General features: G+C 39.2%; 1 protein-coding gene across 1 annotated transcript in view; it reads left to right on the top strand.

The window, feature by feature from the left end:
- The window catches only part of GOLGA5 (golgin A5), a 50,471-nt gene that overhangs the window by 22,508 nt on the left and 6,204 nt on the right, over window positions 1-21,759 (top strand). The window contains exons 8-12 of the mRNA XM_032179830.2: window positions 2,794-2,922; window positions 7,631-7,729; window positions 16,175-16,400; window positions 18,133-18,238; window positions 19,969-20,032. Coding sequence (XP_032035721.1) covers window positions 2,794-2,922; window positions 7,631-7,729; window positions 16,175-16,400; window positions 18,133-18,238; window positions 19,969-20,032 — 624 coding nt within the window. The remainder of the gene's footprint in view (window positions 1-2,793; window positions 2,923-7,630; window positions 7,730-16,174; window positions 16,401-18,132; window positions 18,239-19,968; window positions 20,033-21,759) is intronic.

Raw genomic sequence — 21,759 nt, 5'->3', positions numbered from 1 at the left:
CGTGCTGGGCTAAAGCAGTAGGTTTCTTTCTTTTTTTTTTTTTTGAGATGGAGTCTTGCTCTGTTGCCCAGGCTGGAGTGCAGTAGCGTGATCTTGGCTCACTGCAACCTCCGCTCCACCTCCCAGGTTCCAGGGATTCTCCTGCCTCAGCCTCTTGAGTAGCTGAGATTACAGACGTGCGCCACCACACCCGGCTAATTCTTGTATTCTTAGTAGAGATGGGGTTTCACCATGTTGGCTATGCTGGTCTTGAACTCCTGACCTCAAGTGATCCGCCCACCTCGGCCTCCAAAAGTGCTGAGATTAGAGACGTGAGCCACCATGCCAGACCAGGTTTCTAATCCATAAGTTGACCATTAAGTTATGGTGATAAAAAACAGATTCATTCATTCAACAAATAGTTACCAAGTGCTTGCCATGTGCCTAGGTTTGGAGTTAGAACAGGATCTTCATAATTATAGATCTTACATTCTAGTGGTTAAAAGCAAATCAGATTTGAGCTCATATGTGAAGCTGAGATGTTTTTTGATATTAGTATGAGCTCAGGGATGATCTTCTAATTACAGTTTTATCCTTATAATTTATAGTTTATGTATAATTACTGTATTTAAAAGTAAAGTTGGGCCATTTATTTTACTTAAACTACGGGGTCTTTGACATAAATATCATAGGAAGGAGTCTCTGAAGGTGAGAGAAGATAAAGTGCAGCATAACGAGCTTCCTTTTCTAAAAGAAAGAAACTTTTTGTAAAGAATGTTCATCCATGCATTAACTCTGCACATTGTGAGACTTGTGAACTATGAAAGAAAGCGTGGAAGTTGTTAGAATAGGATACCTTGTCTAGAGCATAGATTTGAATAGCAGACAGATCTGGATAGATTCCATCTTTGGTACTTAACAGATGCTGCTTCCACGAGGCACTTCATCTTGAGGAGCTTTAATTTTCTCATCTATAGAATGCAGGTAAACAAAGGTTCTCTTGACAATAAGGGAGAATATATAAAGAGCCTAGCATTGTTTCTGACATGTAATAGACCCTCAGTAAAATAATAGTTGCTATTATTTCTGGATTTATTGTTATTCATTAAAGTAGGATTTTTTTTTTAATCTGTGAATTTGAATTCCAAAGAATTTGGTCCTGCAAACTTAGAAATTGGGTAGATGCTAAACTTACTCATATCTGTTCACATCTTTTTGGTGCGATTATGAAAAATATTTGTTTAATATATCAGCATCATTAATGACATTGACCCATTTTCTTACCCTTCTCAAAATTTATGCAATGTATAATAAGTATTAGGTCTAATAAAATGAAGAATTGTAAATAATTACAATAGCTATTGTTTACTGAGCACGTATGTTCCAGATACTGCACAGAGCACTTAACATATATCCTTACATTTATTCCTTACCATAACCCTGTGAGGGAGATGATGATATTCTCATTTTATAGTTGAAGAAATTTAGGTATGGAGAAGGAAAGTAACTTGCCGCAAGACTAGTAAAGTGGCAGAGCCAGGATTAGAACCTAGTCTAACTCCAGGACGTGTTTTTGACCACTGTGAATACTGCCTGCCTCTCAAGAGTTTGCCCGATGTAGTCAAATTGATGACAAAGATTAATCTACCTTCTGCTAACCCTGAAAACTCAAAGGTAGGGAAAAATAGTTGTCATTATTGCTTTTTCCTCTAAATCTACAATGTTGTGTGAGTTCAGAGGATTGCACTGTGATTACCTGGGCATGTTGTTAGTCTTAGTTCTTTCAAACAGCATGTGAAGTTCCAAGGTTTGTGATGATGAGTATGAAACAATGTGCCAAAAGATAAAAAAGCAAAAATAAGATGCTGATTTTAATCTCCTGTTGTGCCACATGAGTGGACTCATTCTTAACCCATTTGGGGAAAATATAGAAACCTAGAGCCATGTTTTTGCTACTAGGAGATTTGACAGGAAATCCAGAAGGTGAGTTTAAAGAAATGAGAGTAAGAAACACGAGAACATGTAAAAACCAGTAATAGTAATAAAGCAATAAAGCTAAAAGAAGAAAATTATATGCCAACTTCTGGTGATATGCGAGACAAGTTATATTCTTATCATATGTTGATTACTGGGGAACAGATGCACACCAAAACTAATTATAACCTGCAATTTCAGGGGACTAATGCAGTGAAGTGAAGTCGTTTGTGCTATTAATGTTTCTGATTTTTTTTGAAACTGTTAGCTTTTGAGTAAAGATAATAAGTCTCCCAGTGAGCCTCTGCTGATACTCATGAAACCACATGGCTTATGTGCTGTAGCACCCCATTCATTCTGCTGTTAGCCATAGTAGACAATGAAGGTGTCAGGTTATATGCTCCCTATAGGCTGAAACCATGTCTCATTCACCTTTATTTTTCAGTGCCTCTTGAGCCCAGCACATAGTAATTGCGTGGTAGACAGGTTGTGTGACTCACACCTGTAATCCCAGTGCTGTGGGAGGATTGTTTGAGCCCAGGAGTTTGCAACCAGCCTGTGCAATAAAGCCATATCCCATCCCTAAAAAAAAAAAAAAAAAAAAAAAAATTAGGCCAGGCCTGGTGGCATGTGCTTATAGTCCCGCTACTTGGGAGGCTGATGTGGGAGGATCCCCTTGAGCCCAGGAGTTTGAGGCTGCCATGAACTGTGATTGTGCCACTGCACTCCAGCCTGGGTGACGGTGAGACTCTGATTCTTAAAAAAAATAATAATAATTGCTCAATAAATGTTGAACTGAATGTTAATTATTGCTTTTACATTCAAGCTTTTTCTCTTTAGGATATGGAGGCACAGCAAGTTAATGAAGCAGAATCAGCAAGAGAACAGTTACAGGATCTGCACGACCAAATAACTGGGCAGAAAGCATCCAAACAAGAACTAGAGACAGAACTGGAGCGACTGAAACAGGTCAGGATTTGAGATTGATGACTTCTGAGACTCTGTCCTCTAGCAGTCATATGAGGAGACCTCCCAGGAAAGCAGCTTACTGAAATTTTTAGAGTATGGGCTCAGGGTTACTACCCCACAAGTTCTTCCTGCCTTCCCATCTCATCTGAAGGGGTGACCTGCCCCTCCACACCTGTGGGTATATCTCTTCAGGTGGGACGAGAGACTGAGGAAAGAAATAAGACACAGAGACAAAGTGTAGAGAAAGAACAGTGGGCCCAGGAGACTGGCGCTCAGCATACGGAGGACCTGCACCGGCACCGGTCTCTGAGTTCCCTCAGTATTTATTGATTACTGTTTTCATTATCTCAGCAAGAGGAATGCACTCGGAGAGCAGGGTGATAGTGGGGAGAAGGTCAGCAAGAAAAGATGTGAGCAAAGAAATCTGTGTCACAAATAAGTTCAAGGGAAAGTACTATGCCTGGATATGCACGTAGGCCAGATTTATGCTTCTCTCCACCCAAACATCTCAGTGGAGTAAAGACTAACAGAGCAGCATTGCTGCCAACATGTCTCGCCTCCCGCCACAGGGCGGTTTTTCTCCTGTCTCAGAATAGAACAAATGTACAATTGGGTTTTATACTGAGACATTCAGTTCCCATGGGCAGGCAGGAGAAAGAGGCCTTCCTCTTATCTCAACTGCAAAAGGCCGTCCTCTTTTACTAATCCTCAGTACCGACTCTTCACAGGTGTCGGGCTGGGGGACGGTCAGGTCTTTCCCATCCCATGAGGCCATATCTGAGGCTATCACATGGGGAGAAACCTTGGACAATACCCGGCTTTCCAGGGCAGAGGTCCCTGCGGCTTTCTGCAGTGCATTGTGTCCCCGGTTTATCGAGACTGGAGAATGGCGATGACTTTTACCAAGCATACTGCCTGTAAACATTTTGTTAGCAAGGCACATCCTGCACAGCCCCAGATCCCTTAAACCTTGATTCCATACAACACATGTTTTTGTGAGCTCAAGGTTGGGGCAAAGTTACAGATTAACAGCATCTCAGGGCAAAGCAATTGTTCAGGGTACAGGTCAAAATGGAGTTTCTTATGTCTTCCTTTTCTACATAGACACAGTAACAGTCTGATCTCTCTTTCTTTTCCCTGCACCATCCTCCTTGATTTTTGTTTTTTAACAGATGAGAAATGGAGGCACAGAATGGCAATGGCACTTGCCTGGTACAACTAATTAAAGATGGAATAGAACCAAGATTTCCTGTTTCTGAGCCCAGAATGCTTTCTATTACCCTGTCTGTATTTTGTTATATCTCCTAGTATAGAAAGCTTCAAAACATATTCATCAGTTGGTTTTCATAGTTTATTGCATTTGTGCTTTCTAGGAACAGCAGTAAATATTATTTAATAAAAATACAGATGCAATATTAGTGCCATATTAACTGTTCTTTCTGCTTGAGAAAAAAGTCTTATACAGACTCTTCTAACAAATCATGTTTAAAATTATAGTTCATTGTTCAATTAGCAGTTGCATGTTCCCAAGCCAAATTATTTTACTTTAATGTACTCATATAATAGTTTCAATATTAACAGAGTTAAACATAGCCACATTTTCAGAATAAGATTCTATAATGTTAATAACATCACTAATTTACTAAGTGACAACATTGTTTTAGGCATTTAGTACATATTATTTCCTACTCACAAGTAAATTACTACTATTCTCTTTATTTTACAGAAAACTATTCTTATAATTCTCAGTTCTTTACTGTTAGCATTTCCATCTTTGTGTATTTAAATTCTTTAAAGACGTTTTTCATTAGGATTTATTACTTCTGAAACTGGTTCTTTTCTCAGAGAAATGTTTTTTATTATAAAAGTTGTAATTCAACTCTGTTTCCTGAGTACTCTGAAAAACTCACCAAGTAACAACCTGCAGGGTATGTCATAGGCAGTTTTAGATAATTTAGTTATTAGATTAGCTGTCCTTTCAGAAACTGCATTTTAATTTATTCAAGGCACTATTATATATTAAAAGGCAACAATTTAATGTTCTTGATGCTTAATGAGATAATTTTCATTTTCTTATGGCAGATGGTTTTACCATACCTTTTCCCAGTGCCTTTTTAAAATGAGGGAGTTAAGTAGAAGAAAATGGAGCTTAATGTAGCTATGGGCTATTTATTTAGTAATCAGATGTTCCAGATGGAAAGTGTTTAATCTTGCAATTGAAGAGTCCTTTAGTGCTTCTTATTAATTTAAGTAATATCAACCTTAAGTTTTGTACTTGCCTAGAGCTTAAAAGAAATCAGACAAACCTTGTAAAGTGTGATTCTCCTACCCTAATTACCTTTCTCATAATCTCTTTTCTCACCTCTCTTGATTTTTTTCCATTTGTGTGATGAACAGCTTGAGCTAAATGTTTAACAGAGTCTCTAGCAGTGTGCTGCCATATCACCTTTACTTATTCATACAACTCCCGAACTGCTGCTTTACTCTTCACTGTCTTCACTGTTAAGTGTAAAGCTTTTGAAAGTACTTAGTAACTCCAGTTACTCCTTCTCTGTTCTACATTGTGTTTCAGTGATTTGGACACATTTTTGGATTGGCATGTGCTTTACTCTTAGATTCTGAGCTGTCTCTCAGTGATCCATTGTACAAATGAACAGTGCATTAGTGCAGTTGTTAATGAGTTTGGAGGTATTAGCCTTTTTGGGGAGATTAGCCTTTTGTCTATAATATGAATTGCAAATAATTTTTCCCAGCTTGTCATTTGTCTTTTAGTTTGCGTAGGATTTTTATTTTGTTTTATTGCCATTGCAGAAGTTGATTTTTGAGGTGGAGTGTCGCTCTGTTGCCCAGGCTGGAGTGCAGTGTCACGATCTCAGCTCACTGCAACCTCCACCTCCTGAGTTCAAGCAATTCTCCTGTCTCAGCCTCCCGAGTAGCTGGGATTACAGACGTTCACCACTATGCCTGGCTAATTTTTGTATTTTTAGTAGAGACGGGGTTTCACCATGTTGGCCAAGGGCTGGTCTCAAACTCCTGACCTCAAGTGATCCACCCACCTCAGACTCCCAAAGTGCTGGGATTACAGGTGTGAGCCACTGCACCCAGCCAGAAGTTGATTTTTATGTAGTCAGTTTTGTCATTCTTTTCTACCAAGGCTTCTGGATTTTCAGTCACAGTGTTCCTCTTTGTGAAATTATAAAGAAATTAGCCTCTGTAGTTTTCTTCTAGTACTTTTTTGGTTTGATATTTGCATATAAATCTTTGATTTATTAGGAATTTACTCTGACGTGTGAGGTGAGCTATAGATCCAACCTAATTTTCTTCCATATGGCTACTTTTTTCCTAGTATCATTTTTTAAAATAGTTTATTGATTTGAGATGTCACCTTTATCATGTCCTAAATTCTCAAGGTATCTAGATCTGCTTCTGGACTTTTATTCTCTCTCATTAGTCAGTTTGTCTGTTTATGCATCAGTGCCATATTGCTTTTAATTTCTGAGATTTTATATGTTTTAATATCTTTATCACCCGTTCTCTTTTTCAGAGCTTCTGGCTTTTCTTCCCCCCCGCCCCTTTTTTTTTTTTTTGAGCCAGGGTCTCACTCTGTCACCCAGGCTGGAATGCAGTGGTGCGATCACAGCTCACTGCAGCCTCAACCTCCTCAGGCTCAGGTAATTCTCCCACCTCAGCCTCCTGAGTAGCTGGGATTACAGGCACGCATCACCAAGCCTGGCTAATTTTTTTATATTTTGTAGAGATGAGGTCTCACTCTGTTGCTCAGGCTGGTCTTGAATTCCTGGACTCAAGCAATCCACCCACCTCAGCCTCCCCAAGTGCTAGAATTACAGTTGTGAGCTACTGTGCTCAACCTGGCTTTTCTTTCTTACAGTTTTCCATATGAATTCTAGAATAACTTTACATCGTTTTTTTAAAAAAATAACAGCTTTTGTTTTTGTTGAGATCATGTCAAACTTATGAATTAGAGGAGAATTGACATCTTTATGATGTTGTATTCCTAAGAATATGGTATGACTTTTTATATGTTCCAGTATTTTTTGTACCCTTTAGAAATGTTTTAAGGTATTCTTTATATGTACTCTACACATCTGTTGTTAAATTTGTTTTTGTTACTATTATTTCTTGGGGCCTTTTTCTCGTATCTTCTAACTGCTTTATATAAAACTATTGATTTTTTTGTATTTTATATTCTGCCACCTTACAATTCAGTAAGGTTTTTCTTTGTCTGACGTACTTTGCCTATTTTTAAAATGTTCCTGGTTTGTGTTTTTAATCTATTTTATGAACATTATATTGATCTTTATCATAGATTTTATGAATATTTTTTCCAGTTTGTTGTCATATTAATGCTATATACCTGAGATTCTTGAAGAGATTATCTATTCTTACTCATTACTACAAGATAAACATTTTTTTTTTGTTTTCTGATTATTTACACTGTTAATAATTATTTATTATGGGCCTTTGTTTACAATACATACTGAAGTGCCAGCTTTTCATCAGACCCATCTGTTATTCACTTAGTTATATACTCATTATATAATACACTCTGTTATAAACTCAGTTATATACTGAGTTATATGTTCTGCACATACTGATTGTCTACCGTGTGCCAGGCACTGATTTAGGTACTGAGGATGGAATAGGGACACTTATTTCGCTTCTGTTTTGTTTGTGCCTCACTTTGTAGGAGTTCCACTATATAGAAGAAGATCTTTATCGAACAAAGAACACATTGCAAAGCAGAATTAAAGATCGAGAAGAAGAAATTCAAAAACTCAGGAATCAGGTATGAATCACTGTTTACAACTTGTGAAAAGATGCCACTGGAAAAGCTACATTTTTTAAAAAAGGACACAGTAAGACCTTTCCCCATGTTTTCACCTGAGTTCTTTTGTAACAGCGGTGACATAAGTTCTTTTCAACCTGGTATAGAAATTTCATCTAATGCCATTTGAGTCTACATTTGCTTTGTTCTATGATTTGCTTCTTATAGAAGTATCTTGTAGCCAAAGTCACCAAGTAGATGAAAATTACCCCGAAATTTCAGACCTTTTGACATCAGTGTGGTTGTGCTGATTGCCAGGTTCATAATTGTGATTTTATTTTCCTAAGAAAAATCTAATGATAAATCTTCCTATTAATGATTGATCAGTCTTCCATAAAGTCACCAAGATCTTTTTTTAACCCTGAAAATATAAAACATACAGAAAATAATGACGCTCATGTGCCTACCACCCAGACTTACCAAAGCCTTTATCATTAGCTGATAGACTCATACATTCACGTTCCCTGTAATCATAGTTGTCCTTTCCTTCCTTAGGTTTAGATGATTGATTTAATGGACTTCATAATCATTTAAATAATTTACATAAAGATTGATTCTTTATTTTTTTAGTTAGTTAATGGCTTAGTTTGAACTATGAAAAGTCAAATAATTTTGGTCTTTTAAGTTTCCAGACTTGATAGTAGTCCATAATTTTAAATGTTTTGAAACATTTTGTCTTAATTTTTATAAGAGTTTAGAACAGCTCACTGATTTGAGCATTCCCTTCTTCCCTTGCCTGTTTCGTGGAATACTTACAAATGGTCACATGATGTGCTAGCAGAAAGTCAAAAGAAGGAGCAAAAACCACCAATTGGTTTAATCCTTAAACATTTCTATATTTACTAAATATTTATTGAGTACCTACTGTATCTGAAGTATTGCACTGTTTTTGTTAATCAAGAATTAGGCCAGGTGAGGTAGTTCATGCTTGAAATCCCAACACTTTGGGAAACCAAGGCAGGAGGACCTCTTCAGCTCAGCAGTTGGAGACCAGCCTGGGCAATATAGTGAGACCTTGTCTCTACAAAAAATTAAAAAATTAGGCGTGGTGGCACACACCTGTAGTCCCAGCTACTCAGAGGCTGATATGGGAGGATCACTTGAGCCTGGGAGGTCAAGGCTGCAGTGAGCTCTCAGTGCACCTCTACACTCCACCTTGAGTGACAGAGTGAGACCTTGTCTCAAAAAAAAAAAAAAAAAACCATAGGGTGGCTTATGCCTGTAGTCCTAACTACTTGGGAGGCTGAGGCAGGGAGATCACTTGAGGTCAGGAGTTCAAGATCAGCCTGGGCAGCATAGTGAGACCCTCATCTCTAAAAAAATATTTTTAATTAGGTGCATGGTGGCACGTACCTGTAAGTCCCAGCTGCTTGGGAGGCTAAGACATAAGGATCACATGAGCCTAGGAGTTCAAGGCTGCAGTGAGCTATGATCACCCCACTGTACTCTAGCTGGGCAATAGAGAGAGACTTTTGTTTCTTAAAAAGAAAGAATTAACCATAGGAGGATTTCTCTTAAAGAGAATTAGAAGAGAGCAAAACCTTTGTCCCATAGAATTAAGTTGACTTGTACAATTTGAAAACAGATCAGCATCTTAATACATTGCCAAAAAAAGAAAAAAAAAATCACACAATTGCAGTGAGTTAAGATTTATTCTGAATGAACAATAAAGAATTATGCTTATCTTAGTACTTTTGGGCTTTCTGCATGTAGGTTAAAAAAAAATAGGTTGCCAGTTTGAATGTTTTTTCATTTTTCACGCCTGTAATCCCAGCACTTTGGGAGGCCAAGGTGGGCAGATCACCTGAGGCCAGGAGTTCAACACCAGCCAGGCCAACGTAGCAAAACCCTGTGTCTACTGAAAATACAAAAAAATTAGCTGGGCATGGTGGTACAGACCTGTAATACCAGCTACAGGAGAATCACTTGAACCCAGAAGGCAGAGGTTGCAGTGAGCCAAGATTGTGCCACTGCACTCCAGTCTGGGAGACAGAGCCAGACTCTATCTCAAAAAAAAAGAAAAAAGAAAAAAAAGAAAATTATTGCATGGGAGCAGATGAAAACATACAGAGAAAAAAATGAACCTTTATTTTTATCCCCTAATTAGACTTGCAAAGTTACCAAAAATTAATTTGAGATGACGCAAAGTCTAAGCCATAAAGCTTCTAGGAGAAAGTATAGGAGAATCTTTTTGCAATTTTGAGACTGACAGATTTCTTAGAGAAGATACAAAAAGCACTAACTGTAGAAGAAAATGATAAATTGCTATTCATAAAAATTAAAATTTTCTTCTCATCAAAAGAGATTATAAAAATAAAAACAGGTAAGCCACAGACTGGGAGATAATATTTACTCTCTCTCTCTGTATATATATATATGTCTGATAAAGGATTTATAACCAGGATAAGAACTCTTAATAATAAGGTGCACAGCCATTTCTTTAAAATAGGTAAAAGACTTGAATAGACCCTTCCAAAAAGAAGAAAAAAGCACACCTTGTTTTATTGCATTTCTCTTTATTGCAATTTGCAGATACTGCATTTTTACCAAATTGAAAGTTTGTGGCAACCCTGCATCAAGCAAGTCTGTCCACACCATTTTTCCAACAGCATATGCTCACTTCATGTCTGTGTCACATTTTGGTAATTCTCACAATATTTCTGATTTTTTTATTATATCTGCTGTGATCTGTGATCAGTGACTTTTTATGTAACTATTGTAATTGTTTTTGGGGCACCACAAACTGCACCCACATGAGACAGTGAACTTAATCCATAAATGTGTGTGTTCTGACAGCTCCATCAACTGGCCATTCCCACATCTCTTTCCCTCTCCTCAGGCCTTTCTAGTCTTTAAGACACAGCAATATTGAAATTAGGCCAATTAATAAACCTACAATGGCCTCTAGGTGTTCAAGTGAAAGGAAGAGTCAGATGTCTCTCACATTAAGTGAAAAGCTAGAAATGATTAAGCTTAGTGAAGAAGGCATGTCAAAAGGCAAGATAGGCCAAAAACTAGGCCTATTGCACCAGTCAGCCAAGTTTTAAATGCAAAGGAAAAGTTCTTGAAGGAAATTAAAAGTGCTGCTCTAGTGAACATACAAATGATAAGAAAGCCAGACAGCCTTACTGCTGACAAGGAGAAAGTCTGGATAGATCAAACCAGCCACAACATTCCTTTAAGCTGAAGCCTAATCCAGAGCAAGGCCCAAACTCTCTTCAATTCTATGATGGCTAAGAGAGGTGAGGAAGCTGCAGAAGGGAAGTTTGAAGCTAGCAGAGGTTTGGTTTATGAGGCGTAAGGAAAGAAGCCATCTCCCAAATGTAAAAATGCAAAGTGAAGCAGCAAGTGCTAATGGAGAAACTGCTGCGAGTTATCTGGGAGATCTAGCTAAGATCATCAGTGAAAATGGCTGCACTAAACAACAGATTTTCAGTGTAGATGAAACAGCCTTCTATTGGAAGAAAACGCTATCTAGGACTTTCATAGCTGGAGAGGAGAAGTCACTGCCTGGATTCAAAGCTTCAAAGGATGGGCTGACTCTTTTTAGGGGCTAATGCTGCTGGTGACTTTAAGTTAAAGCCAGTGCTCATTTACAATTCTGGAAATCCTAAGACCCTTAAGAATGATGCTAAATCTGTGCTGCTTGTGTTCTGTAAAGGGAACAACAAAGCCTAGATGACAGCACATCTGTTCACAGCATGGTTTACTGAGTATTTTAAGCTCACTGTTGAGACCTACTGCTCAGAATAAAAGATTCCTTTTAAAATATTACTGCTTATTGACAACATTCCTGGTCACCCAAGAACTCTAATAGAGCTGTACAAGGAGATTAATGTTGTTTATGAAAACATTTTTGTTTCATCCATTGTTTATGAAATCATACCTGCTAATACAATATCCATTTGGCAGCCCAAGATATAATTTTGACTTTCAAGTCTCATTATTTAATTAAATTAATCAATTTATTTATTTTTATTTTTTGAGACAGATCTTGATTCTGTTGCCCAGACTGGAGTGCAGTGACCTGATCTCAGCTCACTGCAACCTCTGCCTCTTGGGTTCAAGCAATTCTTGTGCCTCAGCCTCCCAAGTAACTGGGATTACAGGTGCATGCCAGCACACTGGGCTAATTTTTGTATTTTTGGTAGAGATGGGGTTTTGCCATGTTGGCCAGGTTGGTCTCCAACTCCTGGCCTCAAGCAATCCACCTGCCTCAGCCTCCCAAAGTGCTGGGATTACAGGCATGAGCCACTGCACCTGGCCAGTTAATTTATTTTTGAGACAAGGTCCCACTCTGTCACCCAGGCTGGAGTGCAGTGGTGTGATTTTGGTTCACTGCAACCTCCACCTCCTGGGCTCAAGCGATCCTCCCACCTCAGCTACCTGAGTGGCTGGGATTACAAGTGCAAGCTACCACACCTGGCTACTTTTGTTTATTTTTTGTAGAAATGAGGTCTCACTATGTTCCCCAGGCTGGTCTCAAACTCCTAGGCTCAAGTAATCCTCCCCTCTCAGCCTCCCAGAGTGCTGAGATTACAGGAGTGAGCCACTGTGCTTGGCGAGTCTTATCACTTAAGACATACTTTTTATAAGGCTATTGCTGCCATAGATTCCTCAGTTGGATCTTGAGGCACAGTCAATTGAGAACCTTCTGGAAAGGATTCACTATACTAGATGCCATTAAGAATATTTGTGATTCATGGGAGGCCAAAATATCAACATTAACAGGAGTGCGGAAGAAGCTGATTCCAACCCTCAAGGATGGCTTTGAGGAGTTCAAGACTTCATTGAAGGAAGTAATTGCACATGTGGTAGAAATAGCAAGAGAGCTAGAATTAGAAATGGAGCCTGAAGATGTGGCTAACTTGCCACAATCTCATAACAAAACTTGAACAGATGAGGAGTTGCTTCTTACTGATGAGCTAAGAAAGTGATTTTTTAAGATGGAATCCACTTTTGGTGAAGATGCTGTGAACATTGTTGAAATGACAACAAAGAATTTAGAATACTACATCAACTTAATTGATGAAGCACTGGCAGGGTGTGAAAGGATTGACTCCAGTTTTGAAAGATGTTCTGCTGTGAGTAAAATGCTATCAAACATCATTACATGCTACTGGGAAATCTTTCATGAAGGGAAGAATCCATCAATGTGACAAACTTTGTTGTTATTTTAAGAAACTGCCACATCCGCCCCAGCCCTCAGCAGCTACCATTCTGATCAGTCAGCAGCCATCAACATCAAGGCAAGACTCTCCACCAACAAAAAGATTAGGACTCACTGAAGGCTCAAATGATGGTTAGCGTGTTTATTTAAAGCAAGCTTGGGCCGGGCGTGGTGGTTCACACCTATAAGCCCCGCACTTTGGGAGGCTGAGGCAGGTGGATCATCTGAGGTCAGGAGTTCGAGACCAGCCTGACCAACATGGTGAAACCCCGTCTCTACTAAAAATACAAAATTAGCCGAGCATGGTGGTAGGCACCTGTAATCCCAGCTACTCAGGAGCCTGAGGCGGGAGAATCGCTTGAACCTGGGAGGCAGAGGTTGCAGTGAGGTGAGATCATACCATTGCACTCCAGTCTGGGCGGCAGAGTGAAACTCCGTCTCAAAAACAAAAGCAAGCTTGTCCAGCCCATAGTCAACCCAACACAAATTCATAAACTTAAATCATTATGAGATTTTTTTGTGATTTTGGTTTTTTTAATTTTTTTAGCTCATCAGCTATTATTAGTGTTAGTGTATTTTATGTGTGGCCCAAGATAATTCTTCCAGTGTGGCCCAGGAAAGCCAAAAGATTGGACAGCCCTGATTTAAAGTATGCACATTGTTATTTTAGACATAATGCTACTGCACTGTTAATAGACTACAGTATATTGTAAATACAGCTTTTTGTTGTTGTTGTTTTTGGGAGACAGGATATTGCTCTGTCACCTGGGCTGGAGTGCAGTGGTGCAATCACAGCTCACTGCAGCCTCGACCTCCCAGGCTCTAGTGGTCCTCCCACCTCAGCCCCCCGAGTGGCTGGGACTACAGGCATGGGCCACCACACTCAGCTAATTTGTAAATTTTTTGTAGAGGTGAGGTCTTATTATGTTGCCCAAGCTGGTTTTGAACTCCTGGGCTCAAGCAATCCTCCTACTTTGACCTCCCAAAGTGCTGGAATTACATGCGTGTGTCACCACACCTGGCCTAAATATAACTTTTATATGCACTGAGGAACCAAAAAATTCATGTGACTGACTTTATTGTAATATTCACTTTATTCCAGTGGACCAAACCCATATTATCTCTGAGGTGTGCCTGTATATGAATGATGAAATAAGCATGTAAATAGGTGCTCAGAGTCATCACTAAGGTATACTACTACACATGCACTAGAATGGCTGAAATGGAAATGATTGGCAGTAGCACATGTTGGTGAGGATGTGGTGCAGCTGGAACTCTCACCCAGTGCTGGTGGAAGTGCACAGCAGCACAACCACTTTGGAAAACTGGCTGTTTCTGATAAGGCTAACATACATCTAACCTGTGACTTTAGATATTTACCCAGTGTAAATGAAGGCGTACAACCACCAGAAGACTTGTACATGAATATGTATAACATGCTTGTTCATAAATAGCCCAAATTGGAAACAACCCAAATGTCCATCAGCAGGTAATGGATAAACAAATTGCAAACCATTCGGCAAACTAACACAACTCAGATGAATTTTTTTTTTTTTTAAAGCCATATGCAAAAGGATTCATACTGTGTGATTCCACTCATAGGAAATTCAAGAATAGGCAAAACTAAATTCTGGTAATAGAAATCAGAATAGTGGTTGTCTAGGGTGGCTATACCGTCAAACATTGTCACAATTCATTTTATGCTTAATACCTGGGTATTTCACTATATAGATTTTACCTTGATTAAAAAATCTTGAAGTATGTTGATTAGGGGATCATAGTACAATCTTAAAATTGAGCATTCTTTTAAAAATAGTAAACCTTAGTTTATACTCAATAAAATTCCATCTGGTAGTTACTTCTTGTGGTGTGCTTAATTTGTGGGGAGTGCTGTAAAGGATTCATAAGAAAGGAAGCTGATTTTTTAAGTGCCTACCATATGACAGGTACCATGTTAGGTGTTTTATATGTTAATTTAAGTAAGCATCGTATCCTATGAACAAGGAAACAGGCTCAGATTTAATAGCTTTCCCAAGATACTGTAGCTAGGAAATGTCAGAGCTGGGGTTTTAAACTTAGATCAAACTTTTTTCAAAACTGTATTGATGTGGACAATGATTCTTGCCCTCATGAAGCTGACTTACAGTTTCATTGAGGAGGCGAAATTGACTCCCATAAAACAGCGTTATCGGAGTGACTGATAAATACCAAGACGCTTACCAAGAAGGCTAAGATTAACCTGGGCTAGAGTGATTAGAGAGGACTTCAACAAAGAGTATGAAGTATGTTGATTAGGGGATCACAGTGCAATCTTAAAATGGAGCATTCTTTTTTAAGTAGTAAACCGTAGTTTATATTCAACATAATTCCATCTGGTAGTTGTTTGTTGTGGTGTGCTTAATTTGTGGGGAGTGCTGTAAGGGATTTATAAGAAAGAAAGGCAGGTGGAGCCTAGATAAGAGAAGGGGACTGAGTTTCCAAACAGAGGAAACGTGGCCAGCATAGCCAAGGCGGGATGAGAGTAGAGGGAGATGGAGACAGACAAGACCAGATGGGAGATGGAGACAGACAAGACCAGATGGAAGATGGAATGAAGGAACTCGTTAAGTACCAGCTTTCAGCCAGAGCCTCCTAGGACAACTATCATTTACTATCCCTAAATACCATGTGTAACAGGTGCTGTCATCTTCACTTACAGATGAGGAAACAGATTCAGAGAAGTATAGCAATTTACCCGAAGTCAAATAGCTTGAAAATTGCAGAGCAGGGATGAAAACCTCAGAGTGTGATCTTTGCACTGCACCGCAACTGTTGAATGACAGAGGCTTTTGAATCCCTGCTGAAAAGTGTGGATTGTGTCCTCTAAACCCATGCTTTGAAATATTTTGACCATGATGCCTCACAGTTTACATCATGTCTCAATACTCACATGCACTTACATGTACAAAACCGAAACAGGAGTTTCACAAAATTATACTTTTATATACTATGTATTACATAAACATCAGAATATGTCCCATTCTATTCTATTACATTTTTTAAAATGCTGATTTTGACCCACCGAATTGATTTTATGACCCCAGTTTTTGAAAATCACTTCTGTAGACATTGAGTCAGTATAGACTTTTGAGAAATCAATGAATGCCACAATTTACTTATGAAAATGTAGTAGTGTGATTTCTGTATTGTATAACTTTCATTTTATGTAACAATTTTGTGAACACTTTCTCTTTCAGCTTACCAATAAAACTTTAAGCAATAGCAGTCAGTCTGAGTTAGAAAATCGACTCCATCAGCTAACAGAGACTCTCATCCAGAAACAGACCATGCTGGAGAGTCTCAGCACAGAAAAGAACTCCCTGGTCTTTCAACTGGAGCGCCTCGAACAGCAGATGAACTCCGCCTCTGGAAATAGTAGTAATGGGTCTTCGATTAATATGTCTGGAATTGACAATGGTGAAGGTAATCAAAAAAGGAAACTCAAAAGAACATTTCATTCAAACATGGTTTTGAAAAATTACAGAAAGACCATTTTTATTTGAAAGAAACTTCATGCAATGAAGGACTCAATTTTCTGATATAAGACCTGGGCCATGTACTGTTTAGTATTGTTGTTAGTGAACTGGATAATGGACTAATTAATATTCCTCACCGGTATTAGACTTGGGGAAAGTAGTCTGAGGATTGATAATTATATTGAAATGTCTGAGATACTTAAGATGATGCTGACAAGGTGAGGAGTTCAGTAGAGAAGAGCTTTCGGGACACTTGAAACAAGATTAGCTTTAATAATCTTCCAGTAAATAGTTATGAGTATTAGAGCTAATACATAGTTCACATAACCATATCTAAAGAAATCTATAGATTCCCAACATATGTAATTAAAAAATAATGTGTAAGATAGTATAAGCATCAACAGATCAGATTTTTAATCTTGGAACTTCGTAAAGTCTACAAATTGTCATTCAGCAAATTTCTCAGTTCTTTGGCTTTAAATTATTTCTTTTAATAAAAAAAAAATTGTTTAAGAGATACTGGGTGCCAGGTATGGGGATGGCATTGTAATTTAAATAGGGCGATCAGGAAGACCTCGTTGAAAAGTGTCACTTCTTTAAAGTCCCAAAGGAGGTAAGATAGTGAACAATGAGGAGGCATAGAAAAAGTGTTCCAGGCAGAAAGAAGAGCAGGCACAAAGGCCTTGAGGCAGGCATGTTCCTGGCATGTTTCAGGAAGAGCAAGGAGGCCAGGGCCTCTGGAGTAGACTGAGTGAAGAAGACACTTGTGTAAGATGAATCCAGAGAGCTTGGAGTAGGCCGTTGAGGCCTGTATGGGGACTTTTACTTTGAATGAGGTAGGAAGCCATTGAAGGATCTTGAGAGGGGGGACTGATCTGACTTGCACTTTAATAGGCTGCCTCTGACTGCCGTGTCAAGAATAGACTGCACAGGGCTAAAAGTGGAAGCAGGGAGACAGGGCGAGAGGAAGCCAGAGGTGGGTGGGTAGCCATTGCATTAATCCATGTGAGAGATGGTAGTCTAGAACTGAGTGGGATTGTGAGGGTGGATTGAGAATTTATTTTAAGGGTGAGCTGACAGAATATGCTGGCGGATCAGATACGGAGTTTGAGAGAAAGGAGTCAAGGGTTTTGGCCTGAGCAGATGGAAGGATTGGAATTGTGATGTCCTGAGACAGGGAAATGGCAGCCGAGGCAGGTTGACAGCTAGGACAAGAACTCTGAATTGTAGTGTTAGGCAGGCTTTGGGGTGCCCGTTAGACATCCGGATGGAAGTGAATAGGCAGTTGGATGAGTCTGGCAAGGGATGAAGCCTCTGGGCTGGCGTACACCTTTCGGAGTCCTCTGCTTCATAGAAAGACCACCCGGCCTCACTCCTCCTCACATAGGAACAAAGGGCCCATTAATGTTGACTCTTGTGAATGCTTAGTATTTGTAAATTTCTTAATTTTTGCTAAAATCATTTTCTTATTTTAAAATTTTTTCTTATGGATATGGACGTTTAAACATTTATGTCATCAAATTTATCTGTCCTTTCTTTATAGTTTCATCTACTTTGGGGTGATGCTTAGAAAGTTGCCCTTGAAAATTCCTCCCACATGTAATACAGTGTATTTCCAATTATAATTGTCTTAGTTAATTTTTATGTCAGTACACTAATTTATTTTCTTATTTAAACAGGCACTCGTCTGCGAAATGTTCCTGTTCTTTTTAATGACACAGAAACTAATCTGGCAGGAATGTACGGAAAAGTTCGCAAAGCTGCTAGTTCAATTGATCAGTTCAGGTAAGCAGTGCCAGTAGGGATGAGTGATGGACCATCAGCTGTTTTTATGTTTTTCAGGGTTTCAATCATAGTGACTCCCATCAGTCAGAGTCTATATTTAAAGTGACTTACTCCTTTCATGATATTTTACACTTACATACACTTTTATTTATTTTACAGTTTTATTACACTTTGACAAAGTGACTTATTCCTTTCATGATATTTCAGTGTCATCAGATTATGTCAAGAGGTCTGCCAATGCCTACATTTTATTGAAGATGATTAACCCTGACTGTATCTCTTCTTTCCATAATAAATTCTGTTTTTAAAAACTTCATTAAATTTTATTGAGAAAGCCTCTACTTCATGTAAAAGTATCCATTTGAATGTTTTATCCCAGAATTTTATCATGCTATTAGAATAAAAGATGCTACTATATAATAACTGAACAGTACTCATTTTATTATATATTTTATATAAATAACAAAATTTATGTTTATGTATATGTAAATTTTTTATATTAGCAGACATCTACCTTATCAAAAAAATATTTTAATAGTTTACATATAGCCTTGATAAGATTCTTGTCTACATAACCTACTGTACCCTTTTTCTTTGTAGTGTTTAATGAAAAGTTTTAATGATTTGTGGCATAATAATCTTTTTGTACCTTTTTGTGTCAGAATTGAGCTATTGTATTAAAAATAAGAAGAATGATATACCAAGATGACTGAAGCCTCAGAACTAGGATGCCATAGCCATTATGTCCAAATTAAGCACATCTAGTTCAACTGTTCCTTTATTCAACATACGTAGTTGTTAGAGAACCTATGTGCAAGACATTGTGCTAGTGGCAATGAAAGAAGCAGAAAGGGGTATTGCTTCTACGTGTATCTGTCTTGATAGGGAAAAAAATGTTGCAGAGGCGTAATAGATCTGGACATCATATTGCTTCCAAACTATTTATTCAAATGCATGAGTTTTTATAGCTTTGTACCTTTTAGAAGCATGTATCTATACAAAAGCTTCTAGATTAGCTATTTGCAGGTTAATGCCAACCAGACTGTCTTTTTCCCGTCACATAGTTGACACCCACCTTATCTTTCATAACGTCTTTAATTCCGCTAAAAAAAATTTAGGCCGGGCGCGGTGGCTCACACCTGTAATCCCAGCACTTTGGGAGGCTGGGGCAGGCGGATCACCTGAGGTCAGGAGTTTGAAAGCAGCCTGGCCAACGTGGTGAAACCCTGTCTCTACTAAAAATACAAAATATTAGCCAGGCGTGGTGGTAGCAGCACGCCTGTAATCCCAGCTACTCGGGAGGCTGAAGCTGGAGAATTGCTTGAACCCAGGAAGCGGAGGTTGCCATGGGCGGAGATCGCGCCATTGCACTCCAGCTTGGGTGACAAGAGCGAAACTCCATCTCAAAAAAGAAAAAAAAAGATTTAGAGAGGGATCAAGTTTGCCTCCTACAACTGTGCCTATAGATTTAAGAGAAATACCTGTGCTGAAGTTTAACAGCCAAGCCCCAAATAATGATAAAAGCATTTGTTTATCTCTATGACATTTCTATATTATTATTTCAAGTAATCATTTAACAGTCTGCTATAAAAATTGTTCTGTGGTAGCCACATCAATAGTTTAAATGAGTGAAATTTATCAGCATCATTAGACATTGCCACAGGAAGATTTGTTTTGACTGTGACTCTCTTCTCCCCTCTCCGCTCTCCCCCACACCTGTGTCGGCACAGTATTCGCCTGGGAATTTTTCTCCGAAGATACCCCATAGCGCGAGTTTTTGTAATTATATATATGGTAAGTAAACTTGTTTGAAAAAACAATGCTGCACTTGATTTTTAACTTGTTTGTTTGTTTGTTTCTTGGCTACTGATCTTACTGATGTTTTAGCAATCAGTCAATTTTTTTTTTTTTTTTTGAAACAGGGTCTGGCTCTTTTGCTGAGGCTAGAGTGCAATGGTGCAATCTTGGCTCACTGCAGCCTCTACCCCCCAGGGTCAAGCCATCCTCCCACCTTTGCCTCCCAGGTAGCTGGGACTACAGGCGTGCACCACCATGCCCAGCTAATTTTTGTGTTTTTTGTAGAGGTAGGGTTTCGCCATGTTGCCCAGGATGGTCTCAAACTTCTGGGCTCAAGTGATCCTCCCACCTTGGCCTCCCAAACTGCTGAGATTTCAGGAATGCACCAATGCACCCAGCCAGCAGACAGTTTGGAAAGAGAGAACTCAGTTTTAGTAATTAAGATTTCTTTTGGTAGAGTATAAATTGACAATTCATTATGTCCAGCATAAAATTCCTCAAAGGCTTTTCCTACAAATAAACACAGTCTAATAGTTACCTCCATTTTAAAGCCCTTCTAATGATAAAAACAATTTGAATACAAAATAATTTTTTATCTTGATGTTGCCAAGTTGCTTTAATTGTTTTCATGTGTTTTGCTTTATTTTCTAAAAGACCCTCAAGGTTGATTTACTTTCTCCCAGATTTCTTACCTCCAGTAAAATGGTTACGGTAGTTTGGGATGCCGTTTCGCGTGTACTGTGTGCCTAAAAAGGCTGCTAACTATTCGGAGTGGGTATGTCTAAAAGTAGTTGGGTTGAATTAAGATGGGCTGTTTTCTCGAAAAGAAATTTCTTTAAAACGAAATTTCTCTGTGATCCACTAGAGGGAAGAGTTATTCCTTTAAATACAGGTTTTGTGTTTTGTTTTGTTTTTTTTGTTTTTTTTCTGAGACTGAGTCTCGCTCTGTCACCCAGGCTGGACTGCAGTGGCATGATCTGGGCTCACTGCAATCTCCGCGTCCCGGGTTCAAACGATTCTCCTGCCTCAGCCTCCCGAGTACCTGGGGCTATAGGCGTGCACCACTGCACCCAGCGAATTTTTCTGTTTACGAGATGGGTTTTCACTATGTTGGCCAAACTGGTCTCGAACTCTTGACCTCAAGTGATCTGCCCGCCTCGGCCTCCCAAAGTGCTGGGATTACAGGCGTGACCCACTGCACCTGGCATAATAAGTTTTTATTTTTTTATTTTTATTTTTTTATGGATCAATAACTCAATCCTCTATTTGACAAAGCAGAAGGAAGAGGAAGAAAAAGAAAGTGGGATAAAGGATCAGAAAGGGAGGAAAATAGAAAAAATTGAGTATGACTCCAGGGTAGACCTCTTTTGTTGTCACTTGGTTGGTTGCTTGGTTTGTCAGTTGCATTTTTCATATGTTTCGCCATGTTGGCCACGCTGGTCTTGAACTCCCAGCCTCAAGTGATCAACCCGCCTCGGCCTCCCAGAGTACTGGGACTACAGGCGTGAGCCACCACGTCCAGCCCCCACATTGCTTCTGGCCTCCGTGGTAGACCTCCCAGACGGGGCGGCCGGGCAGAGGCACTCCTCACTTCCCAGACGGGGCGGCCGGGCAGAGGCACTCCTCACTTCCCAGAAGGGGCGGCCGGGTGGAGGCGCTCCTCACTTCCCAGAAGGGGCGGCCGGGCGGAGGCGCTCCTCACTTCCCACACGGGGCGGCCGGGC

Source organism: Hylobates moloch, unplaced genomic scaffold, assembly GCF_009828535.3.
Source record: "Hylobates moloch isolate HMO894 unplaced genomic scaffold, HMol_V3 SCAFFOLD_16, whole genome shotgun sequence".
NCBI classification, from domain to species: Eukaryota; Metazoa; Chordata; class Mammalia; order Primates; family Hylobatidae; genus Hylobates; species Hylobates moloch.
This window is presented reverse-complemented; position numbering and strand designations above follow the sequence as displayed.